The sequence below is a fragment of the Colletotrichum destructivum genome, chromosome 1 (genome assembly GCF_034447905.1).
Source record: "Colletotrichum destructivum chromosome 1, complete sequence".
Taxonomy (NCBI): domain Eukaryota; kingdom Fungi; phylum Ascomycota; class Sordariomycetes; order Glomerellales; family Glomerellaceae; genus Colletotrichum; species Colletotrichum destructivum.
The window spans coordinates 5,428,231-5,442,651 of NC_085896.1; the positions used below are offsets into that span (position 1 = coordinate 5,428,231).

The following is a 14,421-nucleotide window of genomic DNA, read 5'->3' on the forward strand; positions in this document are numbered from 1 at the left end:
TCCATCGGCTGGGCCTTTCTAACGCCGAAAAAGGCTGGAAGACTAGCCTCAGAGTCTTCGTCGCTGCCGTTGCTGCTATCCAGCGTTGTTGAAGACGTCTTCGGATGAAGCAGCTACCCTGCGTAAGTCGAAGTCGAGAGGGAGCATGTTTAAAGCCTCTTTCAAGGGGAATGACGACAGAGCCGTCACCTTGGGCGTCTGCCCCTGACTTCACGACTTCTTTTCCGGGGGGGGACCAGCATCTGCCACGAGGTGAGCGAGGGAGCAAAGGGGGAGAAGCGTCCGGGATTGCTATGGGCGTCACGGTAAGCGGACACCACGAGATGCAGCGGAGTCCTTGGAGGGTCTCACTTCAAAGTCGAGTGAGAGTTTGTGAAGGGGACGGGTGCGACAAGCAGCGAACAACACCGGGGAAGTGGTCCAGCATGTTTTCAAAAGGCGCGGCGCGGTCTGATTCGAGAATGCGCTTAGTAAGGTTCCGGTCTTTGCTGTTGAATAAGCTAGCGTTCTTAGGCCTCGTTGCTGCGTCTGAAGGGCTTCTCTCAGGAGACCAGACGGCGTGAAGCTGGAGGAACGCGGCGTGCGTCATCTCGGAGCTGGAGACGGCCCTTCCTGACGCCATGTGGCCAAGTTTGGGACAACCCACCTGGCGGGCCGCCCCATCCTTGAGCTATTCTTCCCTGTTGGCGGGGTTGCTTGTTGTGACCAATAGCTTTTGAAGCTTGCCAGGGATGCAGATATTAGGTGAGAGAAAGAGAAATGGCGGATAGAAAGGGACACTAGACTACCTATCCAGATGCGGTAAGCCAGTCCGTCGTGGGTTTTCCCCGAGATGCCACTTGGACATCGGGAGTGCGTGATGGGATCGGCCGTAACCCACGTCGGAGGAAGCGTGACTCGGAAACGACAGGCTTTGAGGCCGTATCGTTGTTTTCCTTCGTTGAACTGGAGGTCGAGAAGCACATCGGCACGCGAACCTCTCCCGGTCGATCCGCTGAATCAGCGGCAACTCGGGCCCGGGACCGCCTGAATGGAGTCTTGACCGGGGTCTGAGGCGCTGTGATCGACAATCCCGGTTTCCCGCTTCAAGCGCCAAACCCTTTGCGGCAGCCATTGGCATTGGCTCGTGGTGGGAATAGGCGCAGAGTTGAGGCTCGATACCGCTCGGCGCAGGGGAGTATCCGTGTAGATCTTCATGGATCCGGCTACAACGAAGCGTTCGATGGCTTCCCGGCCGGGACAATGGACGGTTTGGGTGGTGGAAGGAACTGTATCGTAGTATGCTTGATGTTTCATGAATCGACACTTCTTTTCGAAAAGCTGCAGACGAATCATGTGCAGCGTATTGCATGTGCAAGTCTCACAAGGAAGCCTAATGGTGACCCTCCCCCCCCCCCTACCTGTCAAGCCCTTCTTCCTAAGTAACGGCCCCCCTGTATGCTTTGGTCAAAGAATGGTTCTGCATGTCATGATCCGTACTAGTATCCCTCAAATCAGCCGGCTATCATCCATTGTCATTTACTCTTTGTCATCGACACAACATCGGCTGAGCTTCTTGACAGACCATGTCTTGTTTCAATACCAAAAGGCTATAGTGGCTTTCCAACCTCGCCCGCTGTTGTTCTCTCAATGCACAACAGCTAGCAAACTATGAACTGAATCCTGAGAAACCTTTTCCAATCCTTCTCTTCGCATTGGCTCGTGCCGGAGCATGAAGCAAGGTGGGGAAGGGGGGAGGGCTTGAAGCACATTTACATCGTACAGCCTGCAGGCCGTCAGGAACGTCCATGACAGCGTATGCATGCAAAAGAACCCGCTCATCCCCGCCACCCCAACAATGTCGTTACCCTCACGTCGATCCTGGCTAGAGGGCCCATCTAGATATGTCGGGCGACATGTATCCTCCGCCCGAGTGGGCTCTGGCGGGATAACGGAAAGCCCGTCTTGTTTCTCACTTCTTGCTTCTTGTTGTCTCTCATCTGCTGTTCAACGTGCTGTTTGCACAGATCTGGTTTCCGCCTACATAAGAATCTTGGTCCCCATTGTCTGTTGCCTCTGGATGGTCTCCTCTCTGAGACTCAAAGCAGAAATTCTGAAGACCAAACTTCGCCCTTACATTCACGCGCTCAATCATGGACAAGTCTCATCCCACCCAAGCTCCTTTGGGAGATACGGGGTTCACCCTCGACGCACCAGCAAGCCCGATACCCTACTTCTTTGCAACGTTGCTGGCGGCCTTCTTCATCTACTCTATGCAGGGTCCCAAGATCAACCTCCCATCAACCAACCAGAAGAAATTTTTCGAGCTCACCAATAGCCGGCCAAAGAAGTACTACCTCGCCAACGCGAGAAGTATCATGGGCCAGTGGTTCAGCGCAAACCCGAACAAGCCCATGAAGATGGTCAGCGATATGGACGAGTCGATTGTGCTGCCGCCAAGCATGGCCAACGAGATTCGCAGCCACAACCACCTAAGCTTCACCGAGTTTTCGCAAGCGGTACGAGCACCATCATTCGGACGTGATTGCAGCTCTAAAAATAACGGCTTGTGCAGTTCTTCCAGGCAAAGTATCCTGGCTTCGAGGCGTTTACCGTTGGCAACCACGGCAGCCCCCTTTTAACCGTCATCAACAAGGACTTGACGAAGCAGCTCGGTATGCGCCACCCTTGTCATTCACTCCAAATCATGCCCTTAGAAGAACTGAGCTGAAACCTGTACAACAGCCAAGGTCACTGAGCCTCTAGCCGGCGAAACTTCCCTGGCCCTCAAGCACATCTTCACAGAAAACAAGTGTAACGTAACCGTCAGACGCACAAACACAACAGCTACTGACTGACCGCTTCTTTCTCAGATTGGCACGCCATCCACATGCGGCCCACCGTCCTTCAACTCATCGCCCGTGTATCCTCCCGCGTCTTCCTCGGTACAGAGCTCTGCCGCAACGAAGCTTGGCTCGATATCACCAAGAACTACACCCTCGACGGCTTCACGGCCGCAGACCGACTCCGCGAATACCCCCTGTTCCTTCGAGCATTCGTCCACTGGTTCCTGCCCGTCTGCCAGTCTGCGCGCAGGCGGGTCCGGGATGCCGCCACCATCATCCAGCCCATCATCGACAAGCGTAACGCCTTAAAGGCTCAGGCTGTTGCCGATGGCAGACCCGAGCCCGAGTACCTGGACGCAATTGATTGGTTCGAGAAGGCCTCCAAGGCCAAGGGGGTTACGCTCGACCCGTCTCTATGCCAGCTTTTCCTATCAACGGTTGCTATACACACCACCACGGATCTTCTGGGCCAGGTGCTGGTCGACCTGGCGAAGAATCCAGACGTCATCAAGGACCTCCAGAAGGAGGTGATCACAACTCTGAACGAGAGTGGCTGGAAGAAAAACTCGCTGTACAACATGAAGCTTATGGACAGCGTCATCAAGGAGAGCCAGCGCCTGAAACCTCTGCAGCTTGGTAAGTCTCTGCCCATCGCCCACCACCCCGTCAAAGTAGAGAGGACCAAGAACTGACATCACCCTCAACTTGCAGCAAGCATGCAGCGAATCGCCACGGCGGACGTAACGTTATCCGACGGAACGTTCATCCCCAAGGGAGCTTGCGTGGGCGTCTCTTCTCACGCCCTCTGGGACCCGGAAGTGTACCCGGAGCCGGAGAAGTGGGACGGCTATCGGTTCTACCGCCTGCGAGAGGAGCCCGGCAAGGAGAACTTCGCGCAGCTGGTCAGCACTGCCCCGGAGCACCTCGGCTTCGGTCACGGCAAGCACGCCTGCCCCGGACGCTTCTTTGCCGCGAACGAGATCAAGATCGTCCTCGCACACATCCTGCTGCAGTACGAGTGGAGACTGCCGGTTGGCGCCAAGGCTGAAGTTTTTGAGTATGGCAACAGTCCTATCATGAACCCGCAGTTGGAGATCGAGATCCGGAGACGGGCTGATGAGGTCGATTTGGAGAAGTTCCGAGAACAGCTTGTGTGATTACTTGTAGCATGGTAGGGAGAGTGTGATCAACCTCATCAATCAAGGCTGGTGATACAACGAGCATTTGGGAGCATGGGCAGTGGGAAACTTTAGACGGTTTTTTGACTCGGAGCCTTTACCCCTTGGTTTGAATAGATATGCCTATTCCTTGGGGGACTTTCATCCACATCCGGACCTCATGTGTGACTATAGTCCAGTCTATTGGCTATCTTCATAAACATTTTCAAGTACGATGTCGTCATCCTCGACGCCGAACAACGCTGAGTGCCTTGGGGGTGCGGGGTCACGAAGAACTAATACACCAAGTCGGCTATACATCTCCGCATCCGTATTTATATGTAGGCTGTATAAACCCCATCAAGTGGACCGCGCGCCCAGCTCAGATTACCACCAGTTTCTACTATTTTCACCTCAACAGCCCATTACGGTCCGGAACGTTGCAAGGACTCGAGAATGGCGTTCGACCTGCCCTTCAAAGTAAGTCGTCAGGTGCTTGAATTAGATAAATGGCATACTGAAAAGGGTGTCAGCTCACCAACCCTGACCTCCTCAGGACCGATGCCTATGTCCACGGGTCTTGGGTGACGGCATCGTCCAAGAAGAGATTCGACATCGAAGACCCAGGGACCGGCAAGGTCTTCGCCTCGAGCCCAGACTTTGACCGCTCCGACGTCGACGCCGTCGTGACGTCGGCCCACGAGGCCTTCCAGACCTACCGGCTCGAGAACCCGAGGGCACGGGCGAAGAAGCTGCTCGAGTGGGACCGGCTCATCCGCGAGAACCGAGACGACATCGCCCTGGTGCTGACCCACGAGTCCGGGAAGCCTCTGGCCGAGGCGCAGGGCGAGCTCGACTATGCTCTGGGCTTCACCTGGTGGTTCGCCGGCGAGGCTGAGCGCATCCGAGGCAACATATCGACACCGTCCGCACCCAACAGGAGGGTGTTGGTCGTGAAACAGCCCATCGGCGTGGCGGTGGCCCTCGTTCCTTGGAACTTCCCCATCGCGTCAGTATCGCCCGTTCTTCTCCATTCCTGTCATACGTCGTCCCGACACTGACACTATCCAAGCATGATTCTCCGAAAGGCCGGCGCCGCTCTCGCAGCGGGCTGCACCATGGTCGCGAAGCCCTCCCCGGAGACGCCGCTGACGTGCCTCATCCTCGCACATCTGGCCACCAAAGCAGGCTTCGGCCCCGGCGTGTTCAACGTCGTCACGACCTCTCTGGAAAACACCCCGGAGGTCGCCGAGGCGCTCTGCAAGCACCCGCTGACGAAGAAGGTGTCGTTCACGGGGTCCACGAACATCGGCAGCCTGATCGCCAAGCACTGCGCCGAGGGCCTCAAGAAGCTCACGCTGGAGCTCGGCGGGAATTGCCCCTTCATCGTCTTCGAAGACTGCAACCAGGAGCAGGCCCTCGAGCACCTGCTCGCGCTGAAATGGAGGCACGCGGGCCAGGCGTGCATCACCGCGAACCGCGTGTACGTCCAGGACGGCATCTACGAGGAGTTCCTCGAGAAGCTGGTCGAGCGCACGGGGAAGATCAAGATGGGACACGGCGCCGAGCCCGGTACCACCATGGGCCCTCTGACGACGCCCCGCGCCATCCCCAAAGCGCAAGCGCACGTCAAGGATGCCGTGGCGGCGGGCGCCAAGGTCGTGTGCGGCGGCCGGGCGGGAGCGGAGATCGGGCTGGAGGCCGGCTACTTCCACGAGCCCACGATCCTGCGCGACGTGGAGCAGTCGATGCTCATCAGCCGGGAGGAGACCTTCGCCCCCGTCCTCGGGGTGTACCGCTTCTCGACCGAAGACGAGGCCGTCCGGTGGGCCAACGACACGAGCATGGGTCTCGCCAGCTACTTCTTCACCAAGAACGTCGACCGCACGTGGCGCCTGATGGAGAACCTGGAGGCGGGTATGATTGGGATGAACACCGGGAACTCGTCGGCGGCGGAGTCGCCCTTTGGTGGCATGAAGCTCTCCGGGTACGGAAAGGAGTCCGGGAAGGACGTGGCGGTAGAGGAGTACCTCGTCTCCAAGACGATCACCATGACTTTGGAGGATCACTACTAAAGTTATCGTGAGTGATGATTATCGAGTGGAAATGATGGTTGAAATGACATGCAATGGTATTCAATGCTAACGCTATGTCAAGATGCGAGTTGTCCAGTCTTGTGTTCTTTGGGTAGTAAATACAGCCGAGATTCATTACGCGCCATGGATTATCGGTGGACTAAGAGCAAGCATATCGTTCCCCACATGCAAAAAGCACACGCATCATGGAGAATTCGACCCTCCGCATTGTGATTCGGCGCCGGGTATCACGTCGAATCCCGTGGGCGCGACAAAGTTGCCGCATCTGCCGTTGTCGCACACGCCCTGCCTCGCCGTGTTCCCGCATGCTCGTCCGTTGGCGGCTGTCTGTTCGACCGAGGGCCGGCTTCGTTTCGCGGGATGCTTGAACTCGCGGGGGATTACCGTGATCGCGAGAGCTTTGCCTCGAGGCCTGGGCGCTTTTGGAATTGTGAGTTTTGTGTGTGGGACAACAGCGATAACAGCGAGAAAGGGCTCTGGGAGACGGATACTTACCGGCGGAGACCCCCTCCGATGCCAGGAAAAGAACAAAAGCAAAGTCGCCGAGTCGCATGGTTTGCAGTGCCGATGGAAAGCCCGTTGACTTTGATGTATGGTCTGTCGAGCGGTCCGGGGAGGTCCAGGGGCTCGCACTGCCAGCAAGTCGCGCTCTCTTAGCTTCTTCAGAATCTCCAGAGGCCGGTTCCCTATCGATTGAGAAAAGACGAGAGATGCCTCTCGAAAGCAGAGGCTTCGCGAGGTCGTCTTGGGTAACAACCCGATTACCCGATCGATGGGCACAACTGACGTTGCCTGAGTCGGTATGTGATACTTGTTTCGGAGCCTCTGCCGTGAGACGTTGACACTTTATGGGGCTGGCTTCGAACCCGGGAACGGGTTGCCATCGGTTCCTGGGCCATGGTCTGACAAATCTCACGCAGAGAATGGTTGGGGTATCCTTGGGGATGCTGGAAGTGTTCCCAACGTGCACGTCGCCGTGAGGGGGAACACCACCTTTTTGCAGAAAAGAGAAAATGAAGCAAAGATGCGATTGGTTTGGGAGCTAGTTGTCAAGATGAAGACTTGGATACACCGCGTTGTGGAGGCTTACCTTATCATCCTCCTTTATATCGCTAGCACGACTGAGTGGTTTCTTGAGCTCAAACTAGGGTTCAATCAGTCAATTCACCAACGGAATTTGAGACCTACGCAGCCTTCTTGCCGGTCAAGTCATTCATCAAACAAATCAATTCGTCCCTAACACGAAAATTTGTCTACTTACTCCGCTTGCAGCAGCATCTGGACGTCACGGAAGAAATTCAATCAAAGACAGGTTTGTCTCTCATTAAGTCTAGTTGTAGTAAATTTCTAACTTGGCCGTACTTTCTATAGACTGAATTGTCGATTGGTTTAGATTGAACGATCAACCAAACAAGCATTCAAGTCAGGGCCTTATTAGTAGCACACAGGAACTATCCTCATTTCTCCTCCTTCCCAACAAGCTTCTCATCAGATTTGGCACTCTCGAAATCCTCCTTGTGCGTCATGAAGACATCATCGTTGAGGTGACGGTGTCTGTACCAGAAGACAATGGTCTGGACGAAGAGGGCAATGCCAGGTGCGGCCCACGCCCAGATGAGCGTCGGGTCCGCGATGGAGGGGAGCAAGATCTGGCCCAGAGCACTGCTCAGCGCCGTCATGAACAGGAAGAGGGCGACGACGGTCGATCTCATGTGCTCGGGGGCGCGAGCATACGCAAGCTCGTAGGCAGTGACGTTGATGAAGATCTCAGACATGGCTCCGAGGGCGACGTTGGGGATCTGCCACCAGATGGAGAGGGGCGAGACTTCATCGCAAGAGCTGGCATTGTAGCCGCTGTGAAACTGTGTTAGCGCCACGTTTATGTATTTCTACCTTGAGGACTCTGGACTTACCAAGGACTTGTCGCGTACACACGCCATTGGACCAAGGCGCCGATGACGGAGGAGATGGTGGCGAGAATGAAGCCTACCGTCATTCTGCTGATGCGGCCGAACTTGATGTTTCTGCGCTCAAGGAAGGGGTACACGACGTTCGCCATAAAGGGGGAGAAGACGATGATGACGAGGGGGTTGAAGTGGCTGAGCAGGTCGTTGGGGGCGCCGTCGGAGGTCATCGCGGCTCCCTGGTTGCTCTGCACGTTGCCGACGCCGCCGTCGTTCAGGTACCAGATGGGGATGTACAGGAAGATCTGGACGGCCTGCCACGTGCGGCGCGCATCGTCGACATCCTTCTCCGAGTAGCCGACGTGGACGCCCCGCTCCGCCAGGACGGTCGGCTGGACGTTGTGCCAGAAGTTCTTGGCGAATATGTTTCCCTTGCTGGCCTTGATGCCGGAGGTGGTGATCTTGACGAAGCGGTTGAGGTCGGAGCCCTGGGGGGGCACTCGGACGGTGCGCTTGTAAGTGGCGGCGAGCAGGACGGGCAGCAAGAAGTAGACGATGCCGGGAACGAGGTAGGCGAGCCAGAAGCTGTGGTACTTCTCGATGTAGACGACGGCGATGGAGAAGAAGGCGCCGACGTTGATGAAGGCGTAGAAGATCAGCATGATGTGGTTGATGGTCGTCTCCGGGTCGACAATGACCTTCTCCCCGGACTTGAGCACCTTGGTGTACTCCCTCTGGTGCTTGTACTGGTCGATGACCGTCGGCGCGACGTTAGGCTTGAAGATACCGGCGCCGAAGGCCAGAAGGAAGTAGCTGAGGAGGAAGACGCCCACGGCGGCGGCTTTAGGACCTTGCAAGACGGCGGGGGCAGCGCCGCCAACCATGATGACGTGGGAGACGCCTCCGATGAACACACCCAGGGCAATGGCCTTGTAACGGCCGATCTTGACGTCTGCCAGCCAGGCACCGAAGATGGGGATGAAGTAGGCCAGGAAGTTGAAGAGCAGTCCCAACGCCGAGGCGGTCCGCAGTCCGAGGCCGAGGGCGCCGGCATGAGAGTTGGGTTTCGAGGGGTCGATGGCACCGGTGCCGGGGCCGCCCTCCGGCAGGGGAAACTGGAGGTAGTTGTTGAAGGCGGCCTTGACGCCGTAGTAGGACGCCCTCTCGGCCATCTCGACGATGCAGAGGGACCACGACGTCAAGGGGATCGAGTCGGCGACCTTGCGCAGCGTCGTGCGCTCCTCCTCCGTTGGGGGCGGGTAGGCATCATCGTCGACGACGGAGCGCGTCCCCTCGAGCGAGCTGGTCTGGGACTCGGCGTCAAGGGCGGCAGCGGCGGCGGCGACCTGATGTGTCTTTTCCGAGTGGTATCCGCCGTGGTCGTCCGAAACGGGCTCGACGACCTTGTTCACGTTGAGACCAACGACGTTCTCGGCTGTATCACGAGAACACGTCAGTTTGGGCTGCTGCCCAGGCGCTTGTGGTTGGAGTTGAAACTTGGCATGCAACTCTGCAAGTGACTTAACTTACCCATGATGTTCAGCTTCGCTCTAGATTGACTTGGCAGCTGAGAATGGGAGAAAAAGGAGGCACGGGGTGAAGAGGGAGCTGAGTGATACCAAGAGCCCGGCCGGGTCTTTTAACCTTGGACCTCCCTCCCTCCCTCCCTCTCTCTCCCGACTATGCTATCTCTCACACCACCTCCGGGAGGTCGCAATCCAAGATATGACCCCGGAAGACTAGCATAGACCGCCCCATTGCACTCAACCGCTTCAGGAACCAGCGCGCTGCCCAGACGGCCAAGGCGGGGCCAAGATAGATCGCGAGCTTGTGGAAGCTTGTTGCGACATTGCCATCCGACTCCATCCGTACCCTGGTCCCGGTAAGTGAGTGGGTGGTATGATGGCCTATTGCTGTACAGGCTCTCGACAACCTCTATATATAACCAGAGGGCATGTCATCGTTTTGGTCGTTTGGATTATTCTGGCCTCTCCTCTGGTTAAGAACTGCGTCTGCGAAGTGGAACAGACTCGATCTGGTTGATACTGGATCCGCCGTTCACGCAAACACACCTTATCCCACGGGAACGACAAACAGGGCGCATCGTTGTTCCGTCGCCCACTTCCCCGGCCAGCGTGGACCGCGTCCACCGCCAAATATGGAGGCGGGCCGATATCACTAACCACGTATCGGTCTTTGACTCCAAATCCGCCGACAATTCCATGACACGATGTCGATTGCGTGATTGCAAAAGGTGGAGCTGACATCGCTCCGCGCCCAACAAACGCAGAGGGTATCCCCGAGGAGCAACTTGACAGTATTCGATGTGCCTTTTCCTTTGCCGTTATTGGACACCAGCCGGGGCGACCGAAAGTTAATTCTCGGCCGCGAAGTGCGCCGTCGATCCTGGATCAGTCACAGTGAGTGGTCGCGCCAGAGCTGTTGTGAAAACTTCGCGATGTCGCCATAGTCCACCCCAACCTCAATCCCAGCTTTCGTTGCGTAACAGATATGCGCGACGCGGCCTATGAAAGACCATCGCCCGAGGTGCGCCGAGGTATGAGGAAATATCTCAACTTGCCGCCGTTTGCCCCTATTGCCTCATCCTGATCTCTTCGGTGGCCAATTTCTGACCGAGTCATTTAACACGCGAAAAGGGAGGGGAGCAGCCACCACTTCTTGTTGTTTTTGTTGTCCTGTGCTGAACAATTCTCGCCAAATCTTTGACTTTGCCAACCGCTTGGCCGCGAAAATCCCAATCCAAACCCCACTGTGATAATGCGCACAAGGGGTTATTCTCGTTGAACTGACCCAGGGTGATGACTGGGAACCGCTACAAGGTCCTCAAAAATTTTTTAGAAGAGTTCTGCTCTTCTCAATGATTGTTATCCTCATTTGTCGTGCGAGCTTCAGCCGTGAAGGGTGGCGCGAGGCATCGTTGAAGTAACCAACAGGTTGAAGCTGACCAAGTGTCTGTCTGGGGTCTCTCCATCTCGGCGCCCGAAATTGAGAGATCAAGTCAATCTCCTCACAAAATTGAACTGAGATGCGTTCGTCACTCCATTGGCCTAGAGCCATGGGCATCATTTATGCGGTTGATGGCGCAACACCCTTCAGCTCAGTCATGGGTCGCGTGCCTCGAATCGCGAGATATGAGGACAGCAAAATATACATAGCTTATGCAGCCGTCAACTCGGAACGCGAGAGATAAGGGCATCAACGCACTCTCCGGACTGTATTGTTCCGGTCACGGAAGCAAAATGTCTCCATTTTGTCTTGCTGGCCGCCAGCGCAAAACATCGTGCTCTTTAACCGCCGGATTAATTGTTCCACGGAACCAACATCATCCTCATCGTCGCCATCGTGGTCTAGTAGGGCATGTTGCAGGCTTCCGTCAGTCTTCAACTGTCTAACATTATGATGTTGGGAATATGCCAAGGACGCCTTCTGTTTACTGATGATCTGCCTGAATTATACATCAGCTCCTAGAGTATGTCAGAGTTGAACCTGAACTGAATCCTGCGGCAGACATAGAATTACTGTAGAAATGAGGATCGTCTTGGCGAGATTGCGTCATCATCTGCCACTCAGTCTCCTCTGACGCGCAGACAACTATGGAGACCTTTCCAGAAGACGTCTTGGAAGGTCTGTACTTAGGTATAAAGCCGATGAAAGATTGTAATCTTTGTTTCACCATCCCGGTTTCTATGATTCGAGAATGACTCAGAATGTTGATTTTGTTTTTTAAGGAAAAAGTTGCATTGCTATCAAAAACGCAACAACAGAATAGGACAGCATTGTCTAAAAAATGCAACGTTAGCTTTTGGCAACGAACGCACACTCCTTGACATTTGTATACCGTTTGCAAGCTTGTTTTTGTTATGTTCTTGTCCCTCCACCCCTCTGATTTCTGTGAACTTGATAGACTACTTTACAAATGTGACCAGCAATCCATTCACTGCTTATACTCCGTTCGTTGTCCGCTGGCCTCTATCTAGGGAGGTGCACCCTGGTTGACCTTCCAAACCAGTCAGCCTTCATGTTTATGGTTTAGAAATATTGCTGACTGGAATTCAATTACAGGAGTGTTCAGATATGGGAAGAGGGTACTATTGAGGTGAACACCAAGTTCATATCTATCGATGAAACAACAGGACCTCTTCTCATGCTAACAACTTCCACTGATTCAATGTCAAAACTCCTCCACTGTCAGGAATGCAAAGCCCACCCATAGCCATCGCTTTCAGTTCGCGACGTCTTTCTGTACACTCTCGCACTATTGGCCTTTAGCATGAGGTTCGCTTTTGAAGGAGGGGTTGGAACTCAACTTGGAAACTTCCGAGGCGGTACAGTAAAGGTTTGCTCTCCCAGCCAACCAGACCGAAACTTCACCATGAACGTCAGCAGATATTAAACGTCTCATGATTGAGTTTTATTATATGGAAGTGACTCCTCATGTCGCCTTTCTGTCTCATGCTACCGAGGCAAAAGGTCCTTCAGGGGCCGAACTACATAAGGGACGACGGCTGCCGCTATCTCAGTGTCTCTACAAACGGCTTCTCTCAACATATCTCACTCTCGTAAGACTTTCCAAGCCCATTACACAAGTCTCTATGGACACTATATCCGCTCTTTCAATCTCGTACATGCCAAGTGGCTGGGCCAGTCAAGATACTCGGGACCAGCATGCTCTCTTGTGCACAGTCTGGCCCCAGTATTTGACACTAAAAGAGACCAGCGACATTATCCAGCAGTTCAGCGGTCCAGAATGGGTTCGAGACAAACAGCTGCTTTGGAGCGGTGTAAAATACACCAAGGTTTCAAAGGCGGCCAACGAACACAACATGCAGACCTTGCGGATCGCAATGGGTCCGCTGATGGACCCGGATCACCCGAGTTGTCTTAAATCGCAGAAATCGGCAGCGGCATGGAGTAAATACATCAAGGGCGCGTCCCTCATATTCGCATGGCGCATATCCCAAGGCGAAGTCGCAACGATCATAACGCCCCCGCCGCCTGACTGCTTCCACCCGTCGGAGATGACGAGCTTGCAAGATATAGAGCTTCCTGTTCTTCGCGGCGATCTTGGAAACCGCCCGATCCCCAAGATCTTCCTGTGGCACCCTACAGTCGAAGGGGCACAATCCTTCAGGTACCAGGTGTGGCCTGACGACCACACACCTTCATGGTACCAAATGTTCAAATCTCGGCCAAAGGACACAAAGACCTGGAGATTAGTGAGCAAGCACCGAGGTTAGTCGAAAGTTCATCCGGTTCAGCGAATCGACTGCTGATTCAAGACAGTGTCCACGAAGTGGGCGGTAAACACAACCGTGCGCCATCTCATCAACCTGGAGACGTTCGGAAAGCTCAAACGACTCTCCTCCAACGTTGCCAGAAACTCTGTCAATGTTCTCGATAAGCTAGTCCTTCTGCTCAAACTGTGTTTCCACTTGGCGCTACTCCTCGTTATAATTCTCCGACTTGTCTTTCAGATCCTCGTTGCCGAGGAGGCAGCCCCAGACCAGGCCGGAGAAGTCACAAATGCCTCTTCAAGAGTCAAACAAAACGAGGAAATTCGGATTACATGTGCCTCTAAGATCAACCAGCCTCCATCGCTTCCAACCACTGTCAATATCTCCGCGGTGACAGTCCCAGGAAACTCCTCCACCAACAGAATAGCATCTTCAGGAGTTGATCAAAACAACAGACTTCCGGCTCTCAAAGTTTCCAATGCCAATCAGTCTCCATTGATTCTAGCCACCAGCAGTTCCTCCGCGATTTCGGACCCTGGAAGCTCGTCAGCGCCGGCTGAGGGTAGTAGTTCGTCACCAACGCTGAGCAAGAGAGCAGCGAAAGCGTTGAGAAAGCTACAGAGGGCTGAAGCCGAGGCGCAAGTGCCGATTTCCAATGCAAATGGTAAAAAGACGAAAAAGAAGAGCCCACAGTAGCGAGTTGACCGATGGGGGGACTTCATGTCACGCAGTCATAAAATGCTATAAAAGTTACAACAGGATGGGCTGGCAGCGCCAACGTCTCACATTTATCTACTAGTCTGAACAAGCACCGATATGGGATTTAGCTTTCTAAAGTTGTGGATATTTCATCAGAAATACAAGCAATCACATGAAAGAAGCAACTGTGAAGTTCAAGACATTCCAGTGTCTGAGGACCTAGGAGGCGGTGGTTAACAGTTTTCACTCTCTCTCTGGAGACCACGAATCACGTATCCGTTCCTTCACCTTCATATCTGAAGTGTTTAGTAACACATATGACCGTTCTAAACTAAGACCAAGAGCAGATGTGATATAAAGCGTCCATGAAAGCGTCCATGAAAGCGTCAATATGTGGAATGCTATCCAAGCCAGCGCACGTGTTTGTGAAGTTGACTTAGCCATACAAGCCAATGACTAATTTGAAACTGGCAATCATTATGGGA

At 54.4% G+C, this 14,421-nt stretch overlaps 5 protein-coding genes across 5 annotated transcripts; 3 read left to right on the forward strand and 2 right to left on the reverse strand.

Annotated features, from left to right (window-relative positions):
* The first annotated feature begins 1,889 nt into the window (after positions 1-1,889).
* Positions 1,890-4,246, forward strand: CDEST_01645 (Putative cytochrome P450). Its single transcript, XM_062917804.1, has 5 exons — positions 1,890-2,498; positions 2,555-2,654; positions 2,725-2,793; positions 2,853-3,461; positions 3,537-4,246. Exons 1-5 carry the CDS (start codon positions 2,133-2,135, stop codon positions 3,980-3,982), a joined length of 1,590 nt encoding a protein of 529 aa, XP_062773855.1. The 5' UTR covers positions 1,890-2,132; the 3' UTR covers positions 3,983-4,246.
* A 32-nt stretch (positions 4,247-4,278) lies between these two features.
* On the forward strand, positions 4,279-6,167 carry CDEST_01646 (Putative aldehyde dehydrogenase domain, aldehyde/histidinol dehydrogenase). The gene is made up of 3 exons (XM_062917805.1): positions 4,279-4,462; positions 4,516-4,991; positions 5,055-6,167. The coding sequence occupies exons 1-3, from the start codon at positions 4,439-4,441 to the stop codon at positions 6,055-6,057; spliced, it is 1,503 nt and encodes a 500-aa protein (XP_062773856.1). The 5' UTR covers positions 4,279-4,438; the 3' UTR covers positions 6,058-6,167.
* Position 6,168: 1 nt separating this feature from the next.
* Positions 6,169-6,817, reverse strand: CDEST_01647 (uncharacterized protein). The gene is made up of 2 exons (XM_062917806.1): positions 6,574-6,817; positions 6,169-6,497 (listed from the first exon to the last, which is right to left on the reverse strand). Exons 1-2 carry the CDS (start codon positions 6,629-6,631, stop codon positions 6,262-6,264), a joined length of 294 nt encoding a protein of 97 aa, XP_062773857.1. The 5' UTR covers positions 6,632-6,817; the 3' UTR covers positions 6,169-6,261.
* Positions 6,818-7,380: 563 nt separating this feature from the next.
* On the reverse strand, positions 7,381-9,569 carry CDEST_01648 (Putative proton-dependent oligopeptide transporter family, MFS transporter superfamily). Its single transcript, XM_062917807.1, has 3 exons — positions 9,513-9,569; positions 7,992-9,417; positions 7,381-7,932 (listed from the first exon to the last, which is right to left on the reverse strand). Exons 1-3 carry the CDS (start codon positions 9,514-9,516, stop codon positions 7,536-7,538), a joined length of 1,827 nt encoding a protein of 608 aa, XP_062773858.1. The 5' UTR covers positions 9,517-9,569; the 3' UTR covers positions 7,381-7,535.
* A 3,026-nt stretch (positions 9,570-12,595) lies between these two features.
* CDEST_01649 (uncharacterized protein) lies at positions 12,596-13,933 on the forward strand (the record flags this gene model as incomplete). The annotated part of the gene is made up of 2 exons (XM_062917808.1): positions 12,596-13,235; positions 13,287-13,933. 2 exons carry the CDS (start codon positions 12,596-12,598, stop codon positions 13,931-13,933), a joined length of 1,287 nt encoding a protein of 428 aa, XP_062773859.1.
* Positions 13,934-14,421: the final 488 nt, after the last annotated feature.

Bases quoted from the DNA above. Each gene is read 5' to 3' on its own strand.
- CDEST_01645 (XM_062917804.1), top strand. From the start codon at position 2,133: ATGGACAAGTCTCATCCCACCCAAGCTCCTTTGGGAGATACGGGGTTC. The intron at 2,655-2,724 runs GTATGCGCCACC...CCTGTACAACAG, and splicing joins GGACTTGACGAAGCAGCTCG to CCAAGGTCACTGAGCCTCTA. The intron at 3,462-3,536 runs GTAAGTCTCTGC...CTCAACTTGCAG, and splicing joins CCTGAAACCTCTGCAGCTTG to CAAGCATGCAGCGAATCGCC.
- CDEST_01646 (XM_062917805.1), top strand. From the start codon at position 4,439: ATGGCGTTCGACCTGCCCTTCAAA. The intron at 4,463-4,515 runs GTAAGTCGTCAG...AAAGGGTGTCAG, and splicing joins CGTTCGACCTGCCCTTCAAA to CTCACCAACCCTGACCTCCT. The intron at 4,992-5,054 runs GTCAGTATCGCC...ACACTATCCAAG, and splicing joins CCTTGGAACTTCCCCATCGC to CATGATTCTCCGAAAGGCCG.
- CDEST_01647 (XM_062917806.1), bottom strand. From the start codon at position 6,631: ATGCGACTCGGCGACTTTGCTTTTGTTCTTTTCCTGGCATCGGAGGGG. The intron at 6,498-6,573 runs GTAAGTATCCGT...CAATTCCAAAAG, and splicing joins ATCGGAGGGGGTCTCCGCCG to CGCCCAGGCCTCGAGGCAAA.
- CDEST_01648 (XM_062917807.1), bottom strand. The intron at 7,933-7,991 runs GTAAGTCCAGAG...ACAGTTTCACAG, and splicing joins GTGTACGCGACAAGTCCTTG to CGGCTACAATGCCAGCTCTT.